Source organism: Cucurbita pepo, unplaced genomic scaffold (assembly GCF_002806865.2).
Source record: "Cucurbita pepo subsp. pepo cultivar mu-cu-16 unplaced genomic scaffold, ASM280686v2 Cp4.1_scaffold000270, whole genome shotgun sequence".
In the NCBI taxonomy this organism is placed as follows: Eukaryota; Viridiplantae; Streptophyta; class Magnoliopsida; order Cucurbitales; family Cucurbitaceae; genus Cucurbita; species Cucurbita pepo.
In genome coordinates this window covers 17,549-37,400 of record NW_019646518.1, presented here as the reverse complement: position 1 = coordinate 37,400, position 19,852 = coordinate 17,549, and the positions used below count along the sequence as shown (strand labels likewise).

At 35.1% G+C, this 19,852-nt stretch overlaps 3 protein-coding genes across 4 annotated transcripts; all 3 read right to left on the bottom strand.

Annotated features, from left to right (window-relative positions):
- Nucleotides 1–1,075: 1,075 nt before the first annotated feature.
- LOC111784746 (UDP-rhamnose/UDP-galactose transporter 3-like) lies at nt 1,076–4,304 on the bottom strand. Its single transcript, XM_023665357.1, has 5 exons — nt 3,722–4,304; nt 3,248–3,432; nt 2,846–3,046; nt 1,825–1,986; nt 1,076–1,733 (listed from the first exon to the last, which is right to left on the bottom strand). Exons 1-5 carry the CDS (start codon nt 3,849–3,851, stop codon nt 1,374–1,376), a joined length of 1,038 nt encoding a protein of 345 aa, XP_023521125.1. The 5' UTR covers nt 3,852–4,304; the 3' UTR covers nt 1,076–1,373.
- A 1,132-nt stretch (nt 4,305–5,436) lies between these two features.
- On the bottom strand, nt 5,437–18,697 carry LOC111784742 (chaperone protein dnaJ 10-like). 2 transcript variants are annotated; one of them, XM_023665353.1, is made up of 10 exons: nt 18,385–18,697; nt 17,554–17,613; nt 14,260–14,342; nt 13,992–14,151; nt 10,795–10,924; nt 7,685–7,843; nt 6,602–6,780; nt 6,427–6,507; nt 6,181–6,336; nt 5,437–5,825 (listed from the first exon to the last, which is right to left on the bottom strand). In XM_023665353.1, the coding sequence occupies exons 1-10, from the start codon at nt 18,469–18,471 to the stop codon at nt 5,715–5,717; spliced, it is 1,206 nt and encodes a 401-aa protein (XP_023521121.1). In that variant the 5' UTR covers nt 18,472–18,697; the 3' UTR covers nt 5,437–5,714. The 2 variants fall into 2 exon arrangements, with proteins under 2 accessions (XP_023521121.1, XP_023521122.1); XM_023665354.1 differs by lacking the exon at nt 18,385–18,697 and adding an exon at nt 18,316–18,334.
- LOC111784743 lies at nt 7,859–10,787 on the bottom strand. The gene is made up of 2 exons (XM_023665355.1): nt 9,438–10,787; nt 7,859–9,193 (listed from the first exon to the last, which is right to left on the bottom strand). Exons 1-2 carry the CDS (start codon nt 9,531–9,533, stop codon nt 8,909–8,911), a joined length of 381 nt encoding a protein of 126 aa, XP_023521123.1. The 5' UTR covers nt 9,534–10,787; the 3' UTR covers nt 7,859–8,908.
- Nucleotides 18,698–19,852: the final 1,155 nt, after the last annotated feature.

The following is a 19,852-nucleotide window of genomic DNA, read 5'->3' as shown; positions in this document are numbered from 1 at the left end:
TTTTTTTTCTTCATCGTTTGATCCAAATGTCGGAATACTGTTCGCAATCGCTCTGATTCAATCTCCAAGTTCCTGTAGTCTATTATAGTTTCAGCTTTGTTTCTCCTGCATCCTGGGCAACATTTGGCTCCAAGTTTCTTCATTTAATCTGTCGTTGTAACCTTAGGGGACTTTTGAGTGTTGATTCTGTGGGAAAATGGCCATTATATAAAAGTTTTAAGATTGTAGCTAAATTTTAGTTCAAAATAATTAATGTACACTCTCTCTTAGATTCCTATTTAATATTAAAAAAACTCCAAAATAAATTACACAATGACCTATGTTGCGAATAACTGTAATTTGAATAATAAATATTCTCAAATTAAAAATAACAATCTTAATAATATGTATAGAACTATTTATCTTCTCCCTAAAGCTTCATATCCTTCCTTCGTCTCAAATGTAAAAAGTGATTTCATAATCCAACCGATGAAAAAGGAAAAAGGAAAAAGGAAAAAGGAAAATGATAGACAATTGTTTTTATAAATAAAAAAAAAGTGAGAAAAATCAATTTTTACCTCCAATTAAGTGTTCTGATATATTATGTTGTAAAAAACTAGAGTGAAAAGAGTGGAACCGCCATCTACTCGTAAGTTGTTAAAAACGACAAATCTTTTTCTTTTCTTACAAAAGAAACAGATTCTCAGTTTTTCAAAGTTCTCTTTCCCTATGAACTTACTTCAACTTCTTTTAAGTGTCGAATTTATTTTATACTTTTTGAGCGTCTCAAACAAATATTATAATAACTTAATTCTTAACGATTATGTAGACGGTCATATGCTTCCGTCATTAATTATAAAACCATTATAGAATTTCTTGAACCCATGGCACATAATTTTAAATCAATAAACATTTAGAATAAATTAGAATTATTTGAGCTGAGACTCACCATGGAGTTCCTGGAAGAGCCAGTGGTGTTGTATTTCATTTTAACATTGACTCCGGTTTATTTTCTCTCCATTTGAATCTTTCACAATATTTATAAAAAAACTGAAATATAATATCATTTTATACTAGCATATTTATGAGATCTTTCTAGCTCAAATATAGTCTCCGTCCATTCATATAAATAAAAATTCTCCACTTACAAATGACACTTCGGGGTCTTACAACTAGCCTCAGACCATAAATAATATGAAGAAAAAAATTAAACACTTAGATATATACGTATAAATATGAATGTAAACAAGAAAAATATAATTGGACGGGCAAGGTTCCTACAAGGGCATATAATATCTAAAATTGATTGGTTCAAGGATCAGGATATGGATAAGTCTAAATCTAGACTCTAGACGTAACATAAACAATGCAATGACCTAAAGAACAAGGTGAATTTATCCTTTAGTCTCACCAAGTTCAATATCCTTAACAGGATTGGATTCCACTCCTCCCTTCAGAAGTCTAATTTCCTCTTCCGTCAGGCTATTTTTCACATTGATATAAGCCTTCATACTAGATTGCTTTTCGACCTCCACAGCCCAACTATAAATGACCATACCAACAACTGCTAAAATCATGCCTGATATATTTTTCAAAGTCAGTTCTGAATCAAAGATCAGCCACCCCAATGTGAGAACACATACTGTTTTCATGTGACCTAACACCTGGAAGGAGACAGCTGAGAAACGCCCAATGCACAGGTATTGACTGACATTGCAGAACACAGCAAGAGCGCATGAAAGGAGGATGAACAACTGCAAATACGCACCATCGCCAGAAATTAGTTGAAAATTGCGTAGATAAAAGAATCGAGTAGAGTGGTACTGGAAAACGCCTAGTACTTACAATGGCACCAGAAGACATTTTATAGTTCAGTAGAGATTTGTCACTAAGGTAGTAATCAATAAACGGACCGAGAACCAGGAGAGAGAGGGCTTGAATAGGCGCTGTCTTGCTCAGCAATTCAAAAGATCCAATGGAGTACTTCTTTTGTAGTGAACCTATAGTCTGTTGCAATTATATACTTCAGAGATGAGACTATTATCATAACTGCTGGTACTTTCAACATTGTTTTTGTAACCATTTGAGAGTAGATAAAAGTAGTCTTCAACAAGCAAAATACCATGTCAAGGTTTACAGAGAAAGGTACAAGGGAAGCAAGTAAGACTTTCTTCTGGCTTCTACCGAGACTGACCGAAAGGTGACCAGACAGAACACCAAAGTTCAGTCTCTTCAGAATCCAACAAAACCTCAAAACTTATAAATATAATCACTGTAAAAAACATCACAAGGTTTGAGGATTCAAGGGAAAACATTAAGAAAAAAGCAGTAACACAATTTCCTCGAGGAAAAAATGAAAAATACATGGATGCACCAAAATATGATTCTGGTTAGAGAAGTGGTTCCAAATTAAAAATTAAACTTCAAAAGTTTCTCCATCTTGCCTGACCATGAGATAATTATATTTAGTTATTCCCAGAATGTCTGCATTCAAAACAACATCCATTACAAAAATAATGAGGTCCAATTGCTGTTTCTGATACGACACTCTTAAAAACATTGCAACAAGATTGTCTAGAGAGGAGCTCAATGGTCGCTCGTTCAAGATCATTAGATTAAAACCAGAGTCATAGAAACGATTGAAGGTTCACATTTCATATAAACAATTAACGATTCACGTTTCTACTTTTTCTGTTTTTCTTCTTTAGTAGGACAAACAAAAAGAAAAAAAGTCACACCCTTGCTGCGTGAGGGAAAGAGTAAAAAACAAGAACCAATTGATCGACATATATATTTAGTATAAGGAGTAAAGACCAAACTGTAGACCAAAAAACCAGCACAAGTAGATAGGTGAAGAAGTACTCACAATTTGCTGCAAAGATGTTGATAAAACGGCAATGCATGCACATAAAAACCCTTTGAGATTAACTTTTACATCAGTAACAGTGCAAACTCCCACACCAATTACTACTACAACAACAGCAATTTTCACTTCTCTTGAGTAATGCTTGTTATGAAGGATCCACTCCATCACACAAACCACAGGGATCATACTGAGTTTTGAGATCTGAAACCAACATATTCTCCAATCAATTGAGAAATAAGAAAGAAACGGACCAGAATAGGAAGCGACTATGCATGAAAGCTCAGTTAGATAGCATTCTTTAGCTTCCATATCCGATGCATTCTTATAAAATAAACAAAAGGGCAAAGGTTGTCAAGATAGTCATGTAGTAACCAAGGAAGCAATCTTTTTAGTAGTTCTTACTTGGTAGAATCCCACTGAGTTCAACATTAGACTAAGGTTCATCCCCGTGATAGACATATTTGCAACAATAGAAAACCAAAAGAGCTCCCACAAAGGAACATGCTTTGATGAAGAATAACCAGTGGCATTTGAGACCAGACCAACCAATGCAGTTACCGCAAAGTGGAACCCAGTCAAAGTTGTTGCTGAAAAGGCACTTAATAAGTTAAATAAGTACTGCATTTAATTAGTTGGAAGCTAATAAGCATTACAGAACAAGGTTCCGCACAACATTTCGAGAAAGAATAAAACGTTGGTAAACTGTAGCATAGAAAACTGTCCCAAGCTTGCAAGTTGCAATGTGACAATGGGGTACAACATTTGCCTACAACTGTAAAATAATTATTGAGAATATACCAAGAGAACACATCCTTAATTTTCTCGCAATACATGAGAAGAAACGAGATTAAGAAAGATAGATTCAGTGAGTCTCACCGAAAGTGAAGGCATAACCATTGGCAGACATGAGCTGCTTGTTGGCCATGATTATCCCGACTGAGCTGATAATATTCATCGCCCACGCCCCAACATCCGATACGGACGAGGATTTCTTATCACCCTCCATTCCTCCTCTTTCTGTCTCTCTCTTTCAAATGACCTCGAAAAAAGAAATCTGAGGGAGAGAAAACGAAAAGGAAGAGATTGCGGGGAGGGAGGAAGAAAGGAGCCAGGAAACAGCAGATGCCCAGATCGGATCTTAAAATCCGAGGGAAACACAGGCGAGAGGAGAAGAAACAGCAAGAAATAGTAGATCCGGGATCTGTGCGGTACCGTTCCTTTTCCACCCAGACTGACTCCCAGACACTCCGAGACTCCCAGTCCCTTCTTATTAGTGCTTCAGCCCTCCAAATCCAAATTCCCTCTTCCTCACCGTCCCCGCTGGGCTCCTCCTTCCCAGGTCGTAATTGGTGGAAATTTCCTTTTCTAATTTTGTTTTTAAATGAAATCCAACCCCATACCATACGGGGGATGTCTGCGACGGCAAGGAGGCGTACGTAAGCATCGCATGGGGCTTTCCACACTCCCTTTCCTTCGGTCATTGAAAAAATGCACTTTCGTTGGATTTTATTACGCAGTTTAGGTTTTATCCAAATGCAGTTTAGGATCTTCTATCAATTTCTTTTATTTAGACCTCCCACTTAAAACAAGGCTTCCAATCACCTAAGCTTCTTGCTCTACCATCGTAAGTTCTAAATGGATAACTAACCTGACACCATTAATTTCTGTTAAAGAATTAAAAAAAAATTATTTAAGAAGTTTAAGCTTTCAATTTTGCTCCATTTTATTATCCAAATTTTCATAAAGTGGGCACACTTATATTGAATCATTTTTCATGGAAGGAAGGTATAAAATGTGGCAAGGTATGATTTCTTTATTAGTAAATATAAAATTGAAGTTTAAGGAATTAATATATCAGAAATTCGGTTCCAATACTCTAAGTTCTTACAAGTTTCTCTAACATAACACCAATATGTAGATTATCAAGTGTGAGGTTTTGAATTTGCCAAAAGAAGAGCATTAGTATATGAAGATTAAAAATTTTAAATGTGTGATTCAATCATATTACATTTTCATATTCGTGTTTCCAATATTTAATAACTATTCTTATCAAAAACACCAATGNGTGTGTTGTATTCAAGTTTGATTTATTGCATTAATGTCTTCTACATGTCAGAAGTACTTTAAATCTTTAAAGAGTTTTATGTCTTTTAAATTTTTGAAGATATTTTTATTTTTAATCTTTCAGAGTTATTTAAAACCTAACCAAAGAGACTATCCTAACCATATACCGTCAACATTTTATATATATTACCCCCTATTCATAAATAGGCAGAAACGAACACAAGATTTTACCTTGTTCAACGTAATTTAATTAATTTTTAAAACATTAAAATGTTCCTTTCTATACAATCAAATAATAAATATAATTTTTAGGATTTCTTTATTTTATGATTTATTTAAAAGAAATCGGTTAAAAAACAGACATGGAAGCCGTAAAGCTAGCGGTGATTTTCCATTTGAAGAGTGAGAAATGTGAAACTGAAGAGGAAATTTTCGTATACCTGATTGACGAAGGGATTATTTATAAAGATTTTTTCTTCAAAGAGCTTACAAATTACAATGGATAAAAGTGGCAGGTGGTGCTCTGGTGAAACGAAAACACAGTCCAATGTAATAAAAGGGTACGAGAATCACCACCAAGCGGCCAACAGTGAAGAGAGGCAGCCAGAATGATGAGAAGTTCCGACGACTACAGCCACAAATGTGTTAAATACATATCCACGACACACACACCCCGAGTAAAGAGATGGCCAGCTGCTTTCTAGCAAGATTGATTATCCACACATACAAGCATATCTATAACCTTACAAATACAATACAACACAATTATCCTACACCATACATACAAACAAACATACAACCCCACTCAATCCCTGCTGGAAGACGGATGTCTTTGTGCACCTGGAGGTGCTGTTGGCATGGGGAAGAAGTTATTGATGTGTGCACCTGGAAAATTGGGAGCCTCCACATACGGACTCTGTAGCACAATTGTTTTAATTTTAAGAATGAAAGAAATGAAAAGGCGACCATTAATACGGAAAGAAGTCAATTGGTTAGAGACCACACAAGTCTACGTGTTTAAAGAATTCCTAATGTTTAATTAATTCCAACAATGCTATTAGACATTATGAACATTATTATTAAGGAAGAAGGCTATGGGAGGTAGGCATACACACCCTTCCCTACCCAATGTTTGCTACTAAAAATATTCTCTTTTCAATAATACTCATTCTAAACATTTTCCCACAGATTCATGCTCGAGAAGGGAGACATTACATAAGTTTCATTATAAAATTTAGAGGATTCCAAAGAAATAGAAAAATGAGGAGTACCTGTGGACCAAATGAAGCAGAAGATGTTTCTTCACAGCCGGAAGATTTCAATGTTGAAATTGGTGATGCGTCCTGACTTGATTCACTTCCATTCAGTTTATCTACTGAACCTTTTACCACCGGTTCACTCTCATTCCCATGGGTTGACTTAACCCTCTTCATCAACATACAAATTTTGAAATCATAACAATTTAGGGAACAAGTCATAGCAAGAATGTGTTACGAAGAATTAATATAGAACAGTACCTGGAAAATTTTACCCAGAGTTTTCAATCCCTTTGCCCTTGCACGGAGCTCCTCCTTCTTGACGTTGTTGTCTTGAAGAACCTAAAACAGTTTATTATCATTACTAACAGGAGACGCTAGAATGTAGCAGTTCTTGCTCAACAGAGGGAAAAAAAAAAAAAAAAAAAATGAAAACCTGTTGACAGACACGGGAAAGTGTGGCCTCAATGTCAGCCACGTTCAATTTCCAGAGGGAATCAATCATCAATTTCTTATGAGATTGCACGTACTCTTCAAGCTCTTCTTCAGTATAATTTCCTTCTGCACTAAGTTGCTTTTTCATGTCCTCCTGCAGTTGAATCAATGCAATTGCACCTAATGCACCAGTACAAGAACCAGTTTAATCAACCTATATTGGAGTTCATTGTTCTTCAGGCAGAAATCTATATGATGGAAAATCTCGATATGATAATTAACTTCTCCAATGTCATCTCTTCTTGTGTCTTTGGAATAGAATAACAGAATTGAGTATAAATGATACTTACTGTCGAGTGACAATTACTAAATTGTAGAAAATCTCTTGACTATATCTCGTCTCTTTTCAAGATGGAGAACGGAAAAAGAAAGGGAGGAAGGAAGGAAGAGTATGTCCAACTCACAGCAAAATATTATTAAACTAATACATTCTTTTTCTTTATTACTTCCTTGGGGATTTTTTATTCCTACCACCTTTATTTTTTTATTATATTAATGAGAAGTATTTTTTTGTTAAAAAAAAAGTAACAATTTTGACAAATTAGCATAGCACAATCAACAACTTAACCGTCATATCATACTTCTATTAGTCAACAAACGGTTAGAGACCACTTAAAATTATTTTTCAAAATTCTAGGACTAAAATGGTTTATTTTGAAACCTAGAGACTAGTAGACACAAAACTCGAAAGTCCAAAACCAAACGTGTATTTACCTTTAAAATTTTATTTTACTACGAGGTTCTAAATTTGTAATTCAAAGGTAAGACTTGCACGGTTGTAACCAATTTTATCAATTAATAATTTCCAAGATTCAGAGAATCTTCTAGCTTTTGCATTGTGACATATTCTTTGTTTCTAATCAAACAAGGAATGAGCCAAGATAATAAGATATGCGTTCAGAAACACGCTAATTTAAATATACTTGAGAGGAAGAGAAGAGCCATGACAAAAGGAAAAGAAGTATTGTAGCTGAAGTAATACCATTGAGTCGAACAATATTGAAGAAAAACACCATAACAATACCTGTGGCTGCTGTGACCTGGGATTTTATGAAGTGCCCTTTGTTTCTAAACCACTCAGCAACAAATGGCACGCCCAAATAAATTGCCTTCTTCCCAAGCTCCTTAGCAGCCTGTCTGGCATATATATAGCCAATTGTGTTTAACATGTCAACTCCATAGGCTGCAAAGAAGCACACCGACAACAGTAAATAATCATAGTAGACTCAGAAGTTTGAGCTTGTTTTTTTGCATGCCCTTATATTTTTTTTTTGCATTTTGCTCAATGAAGCTCGGTTACCTGCCTACAAAAATCATAGTATACTCAGAAACTATGGGGAAAAATGAATGAAATTGATAAAGAACCATACTGTAAGATACTAATTGTGCAACCAAGCTTTTTGTACATACGTGCGCCTGAACTATTGTTATGTATGCTAATAAACTGAATGATGTTAGTTTGATCATTGAGCTCTAGTCCAACGCTATATGTGAGCAAATATTGATTTTGAGTAATCTCTTGAAGAAAGTTGGTTCACCATTACACCAATTACTATCGAAGTGAAACTCTAAAATAGGCCAATAGCTACATATCAATTTTGGCAAGAAAAGATCTTGTCAACAAAGATTGCAAGGAGCCTTGAAATATTGTAACCAGTGAGTGAAGGCATTGCTACCCATCCTTTACGTAACCAAACAAATATAGAGGGTAGGTCTGTTTTAGCTTGTTATAAGTGCCTACCGAAAATCTTCCCTTCTTTAAATGAAGGATTTCTAAACCACCTTCCTGAAGCTCTTTTTTTTTTTTTGTTAGCATCTTTTGCATATAACTAGAGATGACAACAAGGCATGGTGGAGTCAGAATTGAGAAAGCACGCCCCATCTCCAATCCCATAAAGAATTATTATCACGACTGATGTCCCATTCCTTATTTTGGGAATTCGGAGTTAGAAAAATCTTCATTCAGAGATTAGATTCCCAAATGAAAGGAAAAAAAATCCCTCCAGTGAATGTAACAATAAATATACAAAAATTTGTAAAAGAATTTTTTATAATTAAATTTACCATGGCTCATCAACTTAAGTTTTTGGGTTGATCGGTGATTGATTTTCTCATATTTGAGGGAAGAGAAAGCTGACACTAAAAATATTCTGAAATGAAACAAGTTCCTGACTACAAACAGAATCTTCCTTGGGAGTCTTAAACAACATATCTAAGGTTGCTTCCTAAGAATCTTCAACAATATCACTCAACAGTTACCAAAAGGTTGTTGATCAAGCTCCACACTAGTTAAACTGATCTCAGACTCATTATCCGAGTCAATAACTCCACAAGAAGAAGCAATATGCGAAGATTCTTTGATATTACACTGATTAAATTCCAAGTATGAGAAATGACATTTGGACTTCCGACCTGAGCAATTGACAGATTTGCCAGAGAAACCAAGTTTTGAGCAAGATTCCTCGACTATTTCCGCATTAATGTTGACATCAACTAAATTTTGGGGAGAAGGAAAGTCAGAGACTTTTTTTCCCTGTATAAAAATTCAAATAAGCTTTTCAATAAATCTGTCTTAACTTTCTTTAACAGTCAAAGGAATTGGAGAAACCATTCTCCCAGGCTCAATATTAATTGCTGGTGGGCAATAAAAGAATCGTTCTCATTAATTGCTGGTGGTTCATGAACGGTAACGAAAGGACAGCTATTCCCATGTAAAACAACATTCTCAACATGAAGAATGGTTGTATTAAAAGCTATTCTCCAGTCTCATTAATTACCTCCAGCCTCTCATAAATAACAGTGTTCAGACCATGTTCAATAGATTCTTCAGGAAAAAACTCCTCATCTTCTGAAGAAAGAACAGGACATTGCATGGTTTAAATAATAATTGAGAAAGGTATGCAAATATTCTTCAGAAGAGTAGCGATAATGGAAAATTTGAAGCATTGGGTTAGCTGCATCGTAGGTTCTTAATCTTTAGGTGAAGGTGGTTTGAGTAATTGGGTCATGAAATAAAGTAACGGTGATTTTCTAGCAAAAGAAGCTGGGGGATTTTACCTTGGTTCTTCTACTTCGGTTCTGTGGGGCGTTTAGCATTTATGGTTCGGAAACTTTAGATTGGCGTTCAGAAGGCAAGACAATTGATTGTTTGAGGTACCATTGGATAAAATTTCTAAGTAGTGGAGGTTCAACTAATACCTAATTGATCTGTGTTTTGAATGTTGGAATGCATTTTTGGGGTCTCAGATGATTGGATCTAGTAGTATTTTGGAGGAGGCTGAATTTATTGTGTTTTGATATTCATTAGCTTTGTTGGTTTTGGTATCCCTAAAGGATGCAGAAGATTTCAATTTACAATGGTTTTTGGAGAATGATTCAAAGTAATACCATACTTCAACTTCAAAATGGTCTAATCGTTGTTAAAGAAAAAACAAATGGTCCAGTCTTGCTTCTTAGTGCTTCTCTATTATGATTTAATTCTTTTCAGTTCATCAAGAAAGAGTTTTGGTTCGAGTGGCTTTCAAATATCGTTGAAGAGAGATGCGAAAAGGACAACGGAGCATTCTGTTCCAGCCAATTCAATGGTGTTCTCTTTCTAGCTTATTTGAACATTTTTCTTTTAGGAATATATGGATGAATGGGGTACTTTTATTAACCTTTCTACTTTTGGTTTATTTCTCTCTCCATTCCTTTTAGAGTTTAAATCATTTGATGTTTTAAAAATATCTATTTCTTTTCATTAATCAATGAAGGGTCCATAACTTGTTGTCTAAAAAATATATATGGAAGTCAAGGCTACCCTCCAAATGTCCTTATGAAAGAGTACACGCTATGGTATCGGAAAGGTAGGTTCAAACGGAATATGGATGGAGATAAGAACTCTAAATCCTTTCAGTCTTATGAGCTATAAAGAGCAAAGCTTTATTGCTTAGACCCTCTCTAGTCAAGAAAACTCTTTAGTACACAATGTGGAAATTCTAAATGTGATCTAATCAACATGCTCTGATGCTAATAGCTTGGGAGCATATGAATGTAGTCCTGGTGTTCTGGAATTATAACATATGAGTTATTGACATTTCATTCTCTTTTTCCCCTGTCAACTTGATCAAAAAAGTTTCTAAAGGATCATACTACCTGCAACGGAAAGCCTTGCAACTTCAGCTTCAGCATGATTAACAAAATCATCTTTGTTTCCTTGAACATACTGGTTGAGACGACCTTTCAAAATTTCTGAAAGCTTTTCTTCTCTTTCCTTTTGGACAATCTGCACTGAAAGAAGCAACTTCATATTGCATGCTAAGCAACTTTCAATGACGAAAACACTCGAGGGAAGGAATAAAAGATGCACAACTGTAACGTTTGCAATTTTGCTTCTGTAAAAAGCTGATTAATGTAAATATTGCATCATCACACTAAGCATTATGATGAAACCTCATTTTCCATAAATATTTTAGATTCGAAAGAATGCAGAACCACACACATTAGGACAAGTTCCCACCAGGCGATGCATGGTACAAAATGACACAATAATATTCTAGATCGTCAACACATGAATCAAGATGCAAATCTTTTTTAGTTAGAAAGGGATGGAAACTTTCTCAAGAGAATATTTTATCCAAACGTACAGTTAGGTCCAAAGAGTATTTTTATTCTTTATTCCCACCTGTAGAGTCAGGTACCCCACTTGTTTCCCACTTCCCTTTCTTCTAAAAGCTTCTCCCATCCCAAAATGAATGTGCGGTTCTCCTTATCGTATTTTCAAGAACTCAAATGCAGAAATGGGGAGCGTCCTCACTAACCTAATCAGGCATCCCATAAACTCTACATTAATCGAAAACTCTACAGCATTTATATCAACAAAGGAAATCAAAAGAAAAGATTTAGCATCTCTGAAGCAGCCTAGGACCAAACCTTCATCCTGTCCCTCCTCAACGCCTCTCTTTCTCAGTTAAAGTCCTGTTTCCCCTCCTCAACCAGAAATTCTTTCGAGAACTTTATATGATGCTTATAGTTGATGGGTTGAAAAAATTACCATCCAGAAAGGACATTGTGCTGAGATTGCAAAGCTTGGGGTCAGTGGAGGTTTGAACAAGATATTAATCCCGGTAAGTGAAAAGGGAAAGGGCTCAAAACATGTTACTTACATCTCTCCTAGAGAACTTCTCAACTACCACAAGGAGGACCAGTAATGAGAACTGAGAATTCGGTACCCTGAATACAAACGTCCATTGAATCCATTTGGCAGGAGACATCCAAACCTACACAACCAAATGCTTTCTCTACATCAAGTTTAAGAACCCATCCTCGCTGGGTTTTTTGTTCTATACTCTTCAACTATCTCATTCGCAATCAAGATTGGATCAAGAATCTGTCTCCTAGCAATAAAAGCACTTTGAAAATCTGAAGTGGTGGAATGAGTTGCTCTATTTAGCCTGTTTGCAAGTACTTTTGCAATCATTTTATAACAAAATGTAGTACGACTTATCAGACACAAATCCCTCAGAACTACATTTTCCGAGGCTTTCTTAGAAACACGAACTGATATTTCATTAGTGTGAAACTTGCATACAAATGAAACAAATCATCCTTTAATAAGTCCCAAAAGTTGAGAAGGAATTCCATAGAAAAGGCATCCGGCCCTGGAGCTTTATTCTTCCCAAGCCCTTAAATTGCAACCAAAATTTCCTCCAGTGAACTAGTTGATACTAATCTAGAATTCTCTTCATCAGCAATAGGCCTCCAATTTAAATTAGAGGGGATTGAGCGACAAACTGGAATTTTACTGTATCAGGGGAGGAAAAATCCAAATCAGAAATCAATAACTTTCTCTTCTTTGCTGCCAGAATTCGATGAATAAAGCAGTAATTTCATCCCCTTCTCTTAGTCATTTCACTTTACATTTCTGAATCAAGTTTCTTTCTTCGGAACGAATAATTGTTGAATATCACACTTAATTGCTGATCTGGAGCTTATATCTTGATCTGAAATAAAAACCACGTTATTCTTTTGCATCAATAGCAGCCCACTCATTAAGCAAAAGTTTTTACATTTTCTTATTGGATTTTTCCAAGTCGGAGAACCAACTTTTGATGACTGGTTTCAAATTACGCAACTTCAAGGAGAGGACAAAACCAGCCCATCCGAAGCAAGAGTCTTGTGATAAAGAGCTCTTTATTAGATCCATACAAACTTTTTCTAATAACCATGAGTTATAAAAACGAAAAGGGGGAGGCCCCCAACTAAAACTACCAGCTTCAAGGAGGATTGAAAAATGATCAGAAACCAATCTTGCATGTTTGACCACTCACTTCAGTAACAAATAAAAGATCATGAAGAGATTGGGAAATGCTTTCTCCTGAATGAAACTAAGTAAACTTGCCATTTGATAAATGAATATACAGAAGGCCCAACTGCTTAATAATTTTATTGAAAGTCCTCATACATTGGAGGGTATTATTGAGAACGGAAGATTCTACTTGCACGACTTGACCAAGGGAGTGAGTGAGAAAATAATATTGATAATTTAGTATGCGTATGACTTAAAAGATCTTGATGAAGCATCCATTTTTTCAGGCAAAATAATAATTATCCTTTAGAGATACAACACTAAATAGCCAAAAAGTACCACCAGTCTCCCCAATGTTTGGACATAGAAGCGAGGATCCTTATATTCAGCCATGTTCACCACAAGTTCAAAACCCTATGTCGAGTAGCTATTTATGTGAGTGTTATCATGAGTTTCCTCTTCTTTTTTTTTTTTTTAATGAATAATCACACTTTCATTGAGTAGAAATAAAAGAATAGAATGACATACAAGAAGAAAAAAAGAGAGAGCCCACCAAAAAAGAGGAGGCTACCTAAAAGAAAGGTATCTTATCAAGCAAGATAAAGCTAAGAGGATAATTACACAAAAGCTTCTTAACCGAAGCCCACAGAGAAACATGGAATCTAGCAAGAGACCAAGCGTCAAAAGGATTAAGCTCATTTTCTCTAAAGATTCTATTGTTCCCCTCACCCCCAAAGCCCCACACAATAGCACACACCTAGGCTAGCACAAAAACTTTCATTTCTCACTAAAAAGAGGGTGGAGACGGAATTCTTTGATCATCTCTCTGCACTTGCACTCACGCTTTCCAGCCAACTTAACACCAAACTCATCAAAGAAACAAGTTCACACCGCATAGGCAAAATCGCAACAAACTACAGTGCATTCCTAGCTACCAACTGCTGTGAGAACTATAATAGTCCCTAATGTTGAATCTAGCAAAATATCAAGGATTTAATGGACTTTTGGATTAAAGAGTGGCATCACATCAGGGAGAAAGTTATACCCTCATCTTCTCTTGCAACCGTTTGGGGTCAAATTGCTCCCCTTCATTGAAAATGTCCAGAGAAGCCATCGATGCCATGGCAAGCTGACCTATGTATTCTTCAAAAAGTTCACTTCCAAAAAGCATTGCAAAAATTGCTGCAGGATCAATAATCGCATCACTGCAATAAAATGATGATAATGCACATCAAAACTTCATCCAGTAATTAAAAACAAAAGGAAGTACAAAGAAACAGAAAAAGCAAAACTAAAAAGAGGAGAATCTATACGTTGAGATTCCAGACTTCCCATGAGCATCATAAGCTTGTCTTTGAGCTGGATCACTTAACACTTGGTAAGCTTCTCCCAGAACCTGATTCCCAATAAAAGAAAAAAAAGGAACCTTAAACTTGCGCATTTTTATTCATAGACCTTAACTGGTTATTGCCAAAAATAACTTTCACAAAAAAACAAAGATAATAATAATAAAATAAAAAAATTCATACACAACTCCCAACAAACAAAGAATACTGATGGTAACTTTCGAACAAGATGAGACTCAAACACTCACTGAACGTAGAAGGATCGTAATAGAAACTGTCAACACTCCTTCACGTTGAACAATGAAAAAGAAATGATTTTGATCTTTCTTTGCCATTAAACACAGTGAGCATAACAATGGTTGTAAGGCTGAAAATGGAAACTTATGAAGTTTTTCTGCTGTATTTAGGCTTTTGTTGTGCAAAATCAAAATAAGCATATCAATTCTTCCTAGGACTTTTGGATTTCGAAACTGCTGTAAACAATTCTTGCAGCATAGGAGAAATAATATTACTTGGCGAATGACTTAACCGAAAAGAAAATTGAAGGATCAATCTTCAGTACTCTTTCATCATGTTTTGCTTTAATACAAGGATCTTCCGAATTTGACAATAGAAGCTTGGTTCCTCAATTTCGGCTTCCTTCAGATTTTTTTTCCTTGTGAATATTTCCCAAGATTGACGAGTGTCATCCCAGCATTAAGAAACTGAACAATTTGGCTTTGAAACTACTCTAAAAAGGAGGGAAGATCTGAGCATCATGTCACCTATCCATGTTCCTTTCCCCAAAAAAAAAAAAAATCTAACAAATGGCAGCACCAGCGGCAGTAGCAGCAAAGGAGGAGTTGAGGGGAAGGAAAGGGAGAGGTAGGGGAAGGGTAGAGACTAGAGAGGAGAGTCTTTTTAAGAAACATGTATTCAACAAATTAATAGTATTCAAAGAGATACCAATAAGACCACATTTTGCATCAATAAATTTGAAAGTTTCTTTGCATAAACAAAGAGGTATGTTTTTAAATCGTTTCCAACCTCCATTGCTTTCAACCATCTCAATCCTACCAAGCTTTATAGTACACATACCAATCTTTAAATGTAATCCTCCAACTTCTTCCAAGAACCTAATCTTCCTCCGGCCATCAAAAGAGTTTGTTCCCTAATTTTAACATAGCTTTATCGGCAAAAAGAGGTTAAAATTCTTNGTTGTGAAGTCTTTTCGACACGAGTATATGTTTTTTTTCTTGCGAACCCGAGCTTCATTGAACAATGAAAGAATGTAAAAGGATATACAAACAAAACAAGCTCAAAAAAGAAGCCCTCAAATTAACTACAGAAATGGACTCGAATCCAAAAGAATAAAACCAAGTTGATAGCTACAAAAAGCAAAAGTAACAGAAGCCCATTGATGTAGACAGCTTTTGCTTGAAAGAAATTAATTCAATAATAATCTCCAAGTTACAAACTAAAGCCCCTTCAAAAAGACAGCAAACTTTACTAACCATCTAACTGCATAACTAATCGGCTGAAACTAAAACTTAAAAGAATGAAGAACAAACTTAAAGAACCAAGGACTTACAGATTAAACCAAGAAACAGTTGGTTGAACCGAAAATAAAAGAAAACGTTAACTATAAAGCCAATAAGACTGAACAATGCCACACCACCCATAAAGATGCATTAAAACTAACAACCTCCCGAACCTCCTCCACAATCTCTCAATCCCTCTAAAAAACCTACTATTCCTCTCCAGCTAAATACCCCATAATACAACAAAGAAACAAGCATGCCACAAAACTCGTCTCACAACCCGTATCCCAAAAGGGAGTTTAGAAGTGTCTCCTCTTCATAGAGCAACAGGCTCTGCTCTAAGTGAAGCATAACTCAAACGAACTCAAACAATGACTCCAAATGGACTGAGCAAACTAGCAGTCCCACAATAAATGGTAAATATCCTCCTTGTGAGACCTACAAAGAATACACCGTTGCAAACACAATATAAAGGAAGAATGCCTATGAATTTGATCCAATATTAACTCTCCCATACAAAACCTATAGAGCGAAAATTTTCAACCATCAAGGGAATTTTTACCTTCGAAGGAGAGGAAAATTACACTATAAGTAGCCTAGTTTGCTTCATGTATTCTAGAAGTTTGGATGATTAGTAAAATTATGGCCTAGCACTTTGGAGAGCAATGAAACTCGAATCCTGTTTACAATTACAGATTTTAGGTTGCGTGCCTGAATGGGACGTTCACCACCGGGTAAGATAATCTTTGAAAATGAGGACGAGTGACTAGTCAAGTAATGAAGCTTTTGCATTTCAATCAATATGGTTGAAGTATAAGGGGACATGATTTATGTGTTTAAACTGACTATGACCAAAATAGTGGCTACTTGAACCAAAACAAGGGCGACCCATTTTCAAACCGAAGGAACATTCAAGTGGGAATGGTCAACCTACTTATGAAGAATCTTAGGAAAGAAACTTGTTTTCTTACCTTGGAACATTTGTCCCGAAGGAAGTCTGCTCTTAATCTTTCACCAGGACTGCTTCATAAGAAAACAATAATAACAACAACAAAAAAAAAAATATATATATATATATATATTTCCTTACGTTTGAAGTCACTTTGATTTGAGCGTTTTAGGGTTTGTAGGTTTGAAATTACAAGGGTTACAATCTTCAGTTACCTAAGGAGTTCACATCAATTAGATTGAAAAGGCTGGAGTTGTCTAATATCAAAAGAAGAAAGGTGTCATCTGCAAGCTATAAATTGGATGAAAAATATGTTTCATTCTTGCAACCCATAAATCCTTCAACGAGACCATCCTCCGCATTGTTTTAAAAATATCGTGTTTTTCCCTAAGGCCACAGGTAATCTCGTGGGGTAACGAGTCCCACCTAACATTATTGATAACTTGCAACATCATTACTTAGTAAAGAGAAGTCTCATTTGACCTTTAAGCGATAAAATACTCAAGGTTTTCCATTAATGAAGAAACTTCTGGCTCAAATCTCCTCAAGATAGCATCAATATTTGCTTAGCACTAGCAGTATCCATGTTTTTACAAGTGGTTGAATTTAACTGGGACATACTAATGTCAATCTCTCCATCAATCAGACGAAGGATATCAACTACAGTATGCGCTCGTTTCATAAAAGAAAAAAACTATAGCATAATATTCTGGGACCTTGAGAATGTAAATAAAAACACAAAACGAGTTAAAACATAATCGGGGGTGGGGAAATAGGTTTAACAAAGCATGCCTGAAATTTTTGTGCTGCCAGAGGATCACTTGGGTTTTTATCTGGGTGAACCTGCCGCGCCTAAAATCCAAAAAAAGAAATGATTATTGATAAAAGTCAGAATCTGTCTTCCTGTGTATCACATAGAAGAACAAGTACAGCACAGATACAATATAGCGGAAGATTAAAATAATTCATTAAACAGAAGGACAAGATCGATAAAAACAGTATGAGCAAGGTTATTCTCAACAAAGAAAGCGAATTTCAAAATTTGTTATCAAATGAGCACAAAGTTGAAGATGTAATATATCACAACTACACATTATCTATTGCTTTGCATTAAGGGTTAACGATGAGGCAAAGACCCGTAATTAACGCTTGCTCTAAAATACTAATTATTTAATAGGCTAGCCTCATAAAATTCATGTGTAGGAAAATGAAAACATCTGGAATGGGAAAATTTTAGGTCATAAGGATGGCAAATAAAGCAGATTCGATAAATACTACGAGAATAAGAGCGCTGGACATTAGATTTAATACGGGAGGAGTCTGCATATCAATAGTACCAAATAGATCCAGCTGCAAATTATTGCTCACAAATAATAAATGAGGGATGAATGTCAAATCTCTTCAAACAAATCTGAAATGTGGGCAAATCATAGGTTGAGACAGAAGGGGTGATCAAGTCCAATGTCACGATAGTCTCAGTAACAAGACAAAAAAAAAAGAAAAAAAAAAGAAAAAAGAGAGAGAGAGAGAGAGAGAGAGAGAGAGAAAGAGAACTGAGGAAAGGGGAGAAAATCGGGCCGAATATCACAGAAGCTGGGTGGAAATTATGCAAAGGGAAGCCACCTTGATGTAATAAGCTTTCTTGATTTCGGCTTCTGTAGCCGCGGGGCTGACTCCAAGTACGTCATAGTATTCCGTCTCCTTCACCATCTGGGAGTTCGGATCAGGCAAATGATATTATGATGTAGGAGTGTAAAGGTCCCCGCCGGCCTTTGTCTAGAAATGAAGGTCTGAACACCAGGTTCAAATGTTGGAAGTTTGGAGGAGAATAATTTATTTATCTAAAAAAGAGGCATGAACTCAGATGAGGGGCGACTCCCTGGAGGAAAGAAGAAATATTAAAAAAAAAAAAACAAAACAAAAACAAAAGGAAAAAACAAAGAAAAGTATTCCTGGCCGCGTGGGACGATGGCAGGTGGCGTTACTTACTACGAATGCGCATCCATCAAGCTTGTGAAGTGAATATTATTACTTACGAGAAGACTTGGGGGGGTGATAATGGCCGATTTGGGATTTCTATTTGGTCTCCAAGTAACCTTTTAGTTTCTAACATTTAGAAAGTCATTCAATATAACCTTTGACTTCACAAAAATGACCTGACATAATTTTATAATTCTATATTAATTTTAGGTTAAGTGGTTTTTTTACATTTTTCTATGTGTTTGCTTATTTACGGTTTCTTCAAAATTATTACTAGTTTCAACTTTTTTTTTTCTCTCTCTATTTCTCTTCTTCAATTTCTAGAGCAAAATAATAATAATAAAAAAAAAATCAACTTAAAAAGTGAAAGAAAAAGAAATAAGAGGGAAGAGACAACCTTACCAAATCAAAATAAGCGAAAGAGGAATCATGTTTGGATGTTCTTTCTCTTTGTTGTTGATACATAACATCTTGTGAGTTCAACGATGAAAAAAAAACAAGCACAATTATTAAAGGTTTAAAACTATGTGTAGTATTAAATGTTGAAGTTCAAAATTTTTAACAAAAACATTATATTATATTTTTGTTATATATAATTGAGTAAGTATTGTTGAAAGGTTGAAGTTCAAATTTATTAGCAAAAACATTATATTATATTTTTATTTTATATGATTGAGCAAGTATGTTATATATATATATATATATATATATATATATATATATATATTTTTTTTTTTTTTTAAATATTGAAAATTATATTGAATTTTGAAAATTTAAAAATCTTTTAACAAAACATTATATTATATTTTTGTTTTTCCTCTCCGCTTCATCTCTAGTACTAGAAAGAAAGACGTACAAAAATTGACCAAGGTTGCCCCTTCTAAAAAAAATTAGTTAGTGTTATTCTTAAAAAAGAATTATGCTCATCAAATATTAACAACTCACCCTGTAAAATTTATCAATGTTAAACTTCATAGGGTGCTAAAGTAATAGAAAAGAAAAACTAATTTTTAAAAAATTGGTTAGTGTTATTCTTTAAAAAGCAATATGATAAAAAGCTGTAGAGCATACTTTTATTATGCAAATAGATTCATATTCATCAAACATTAGC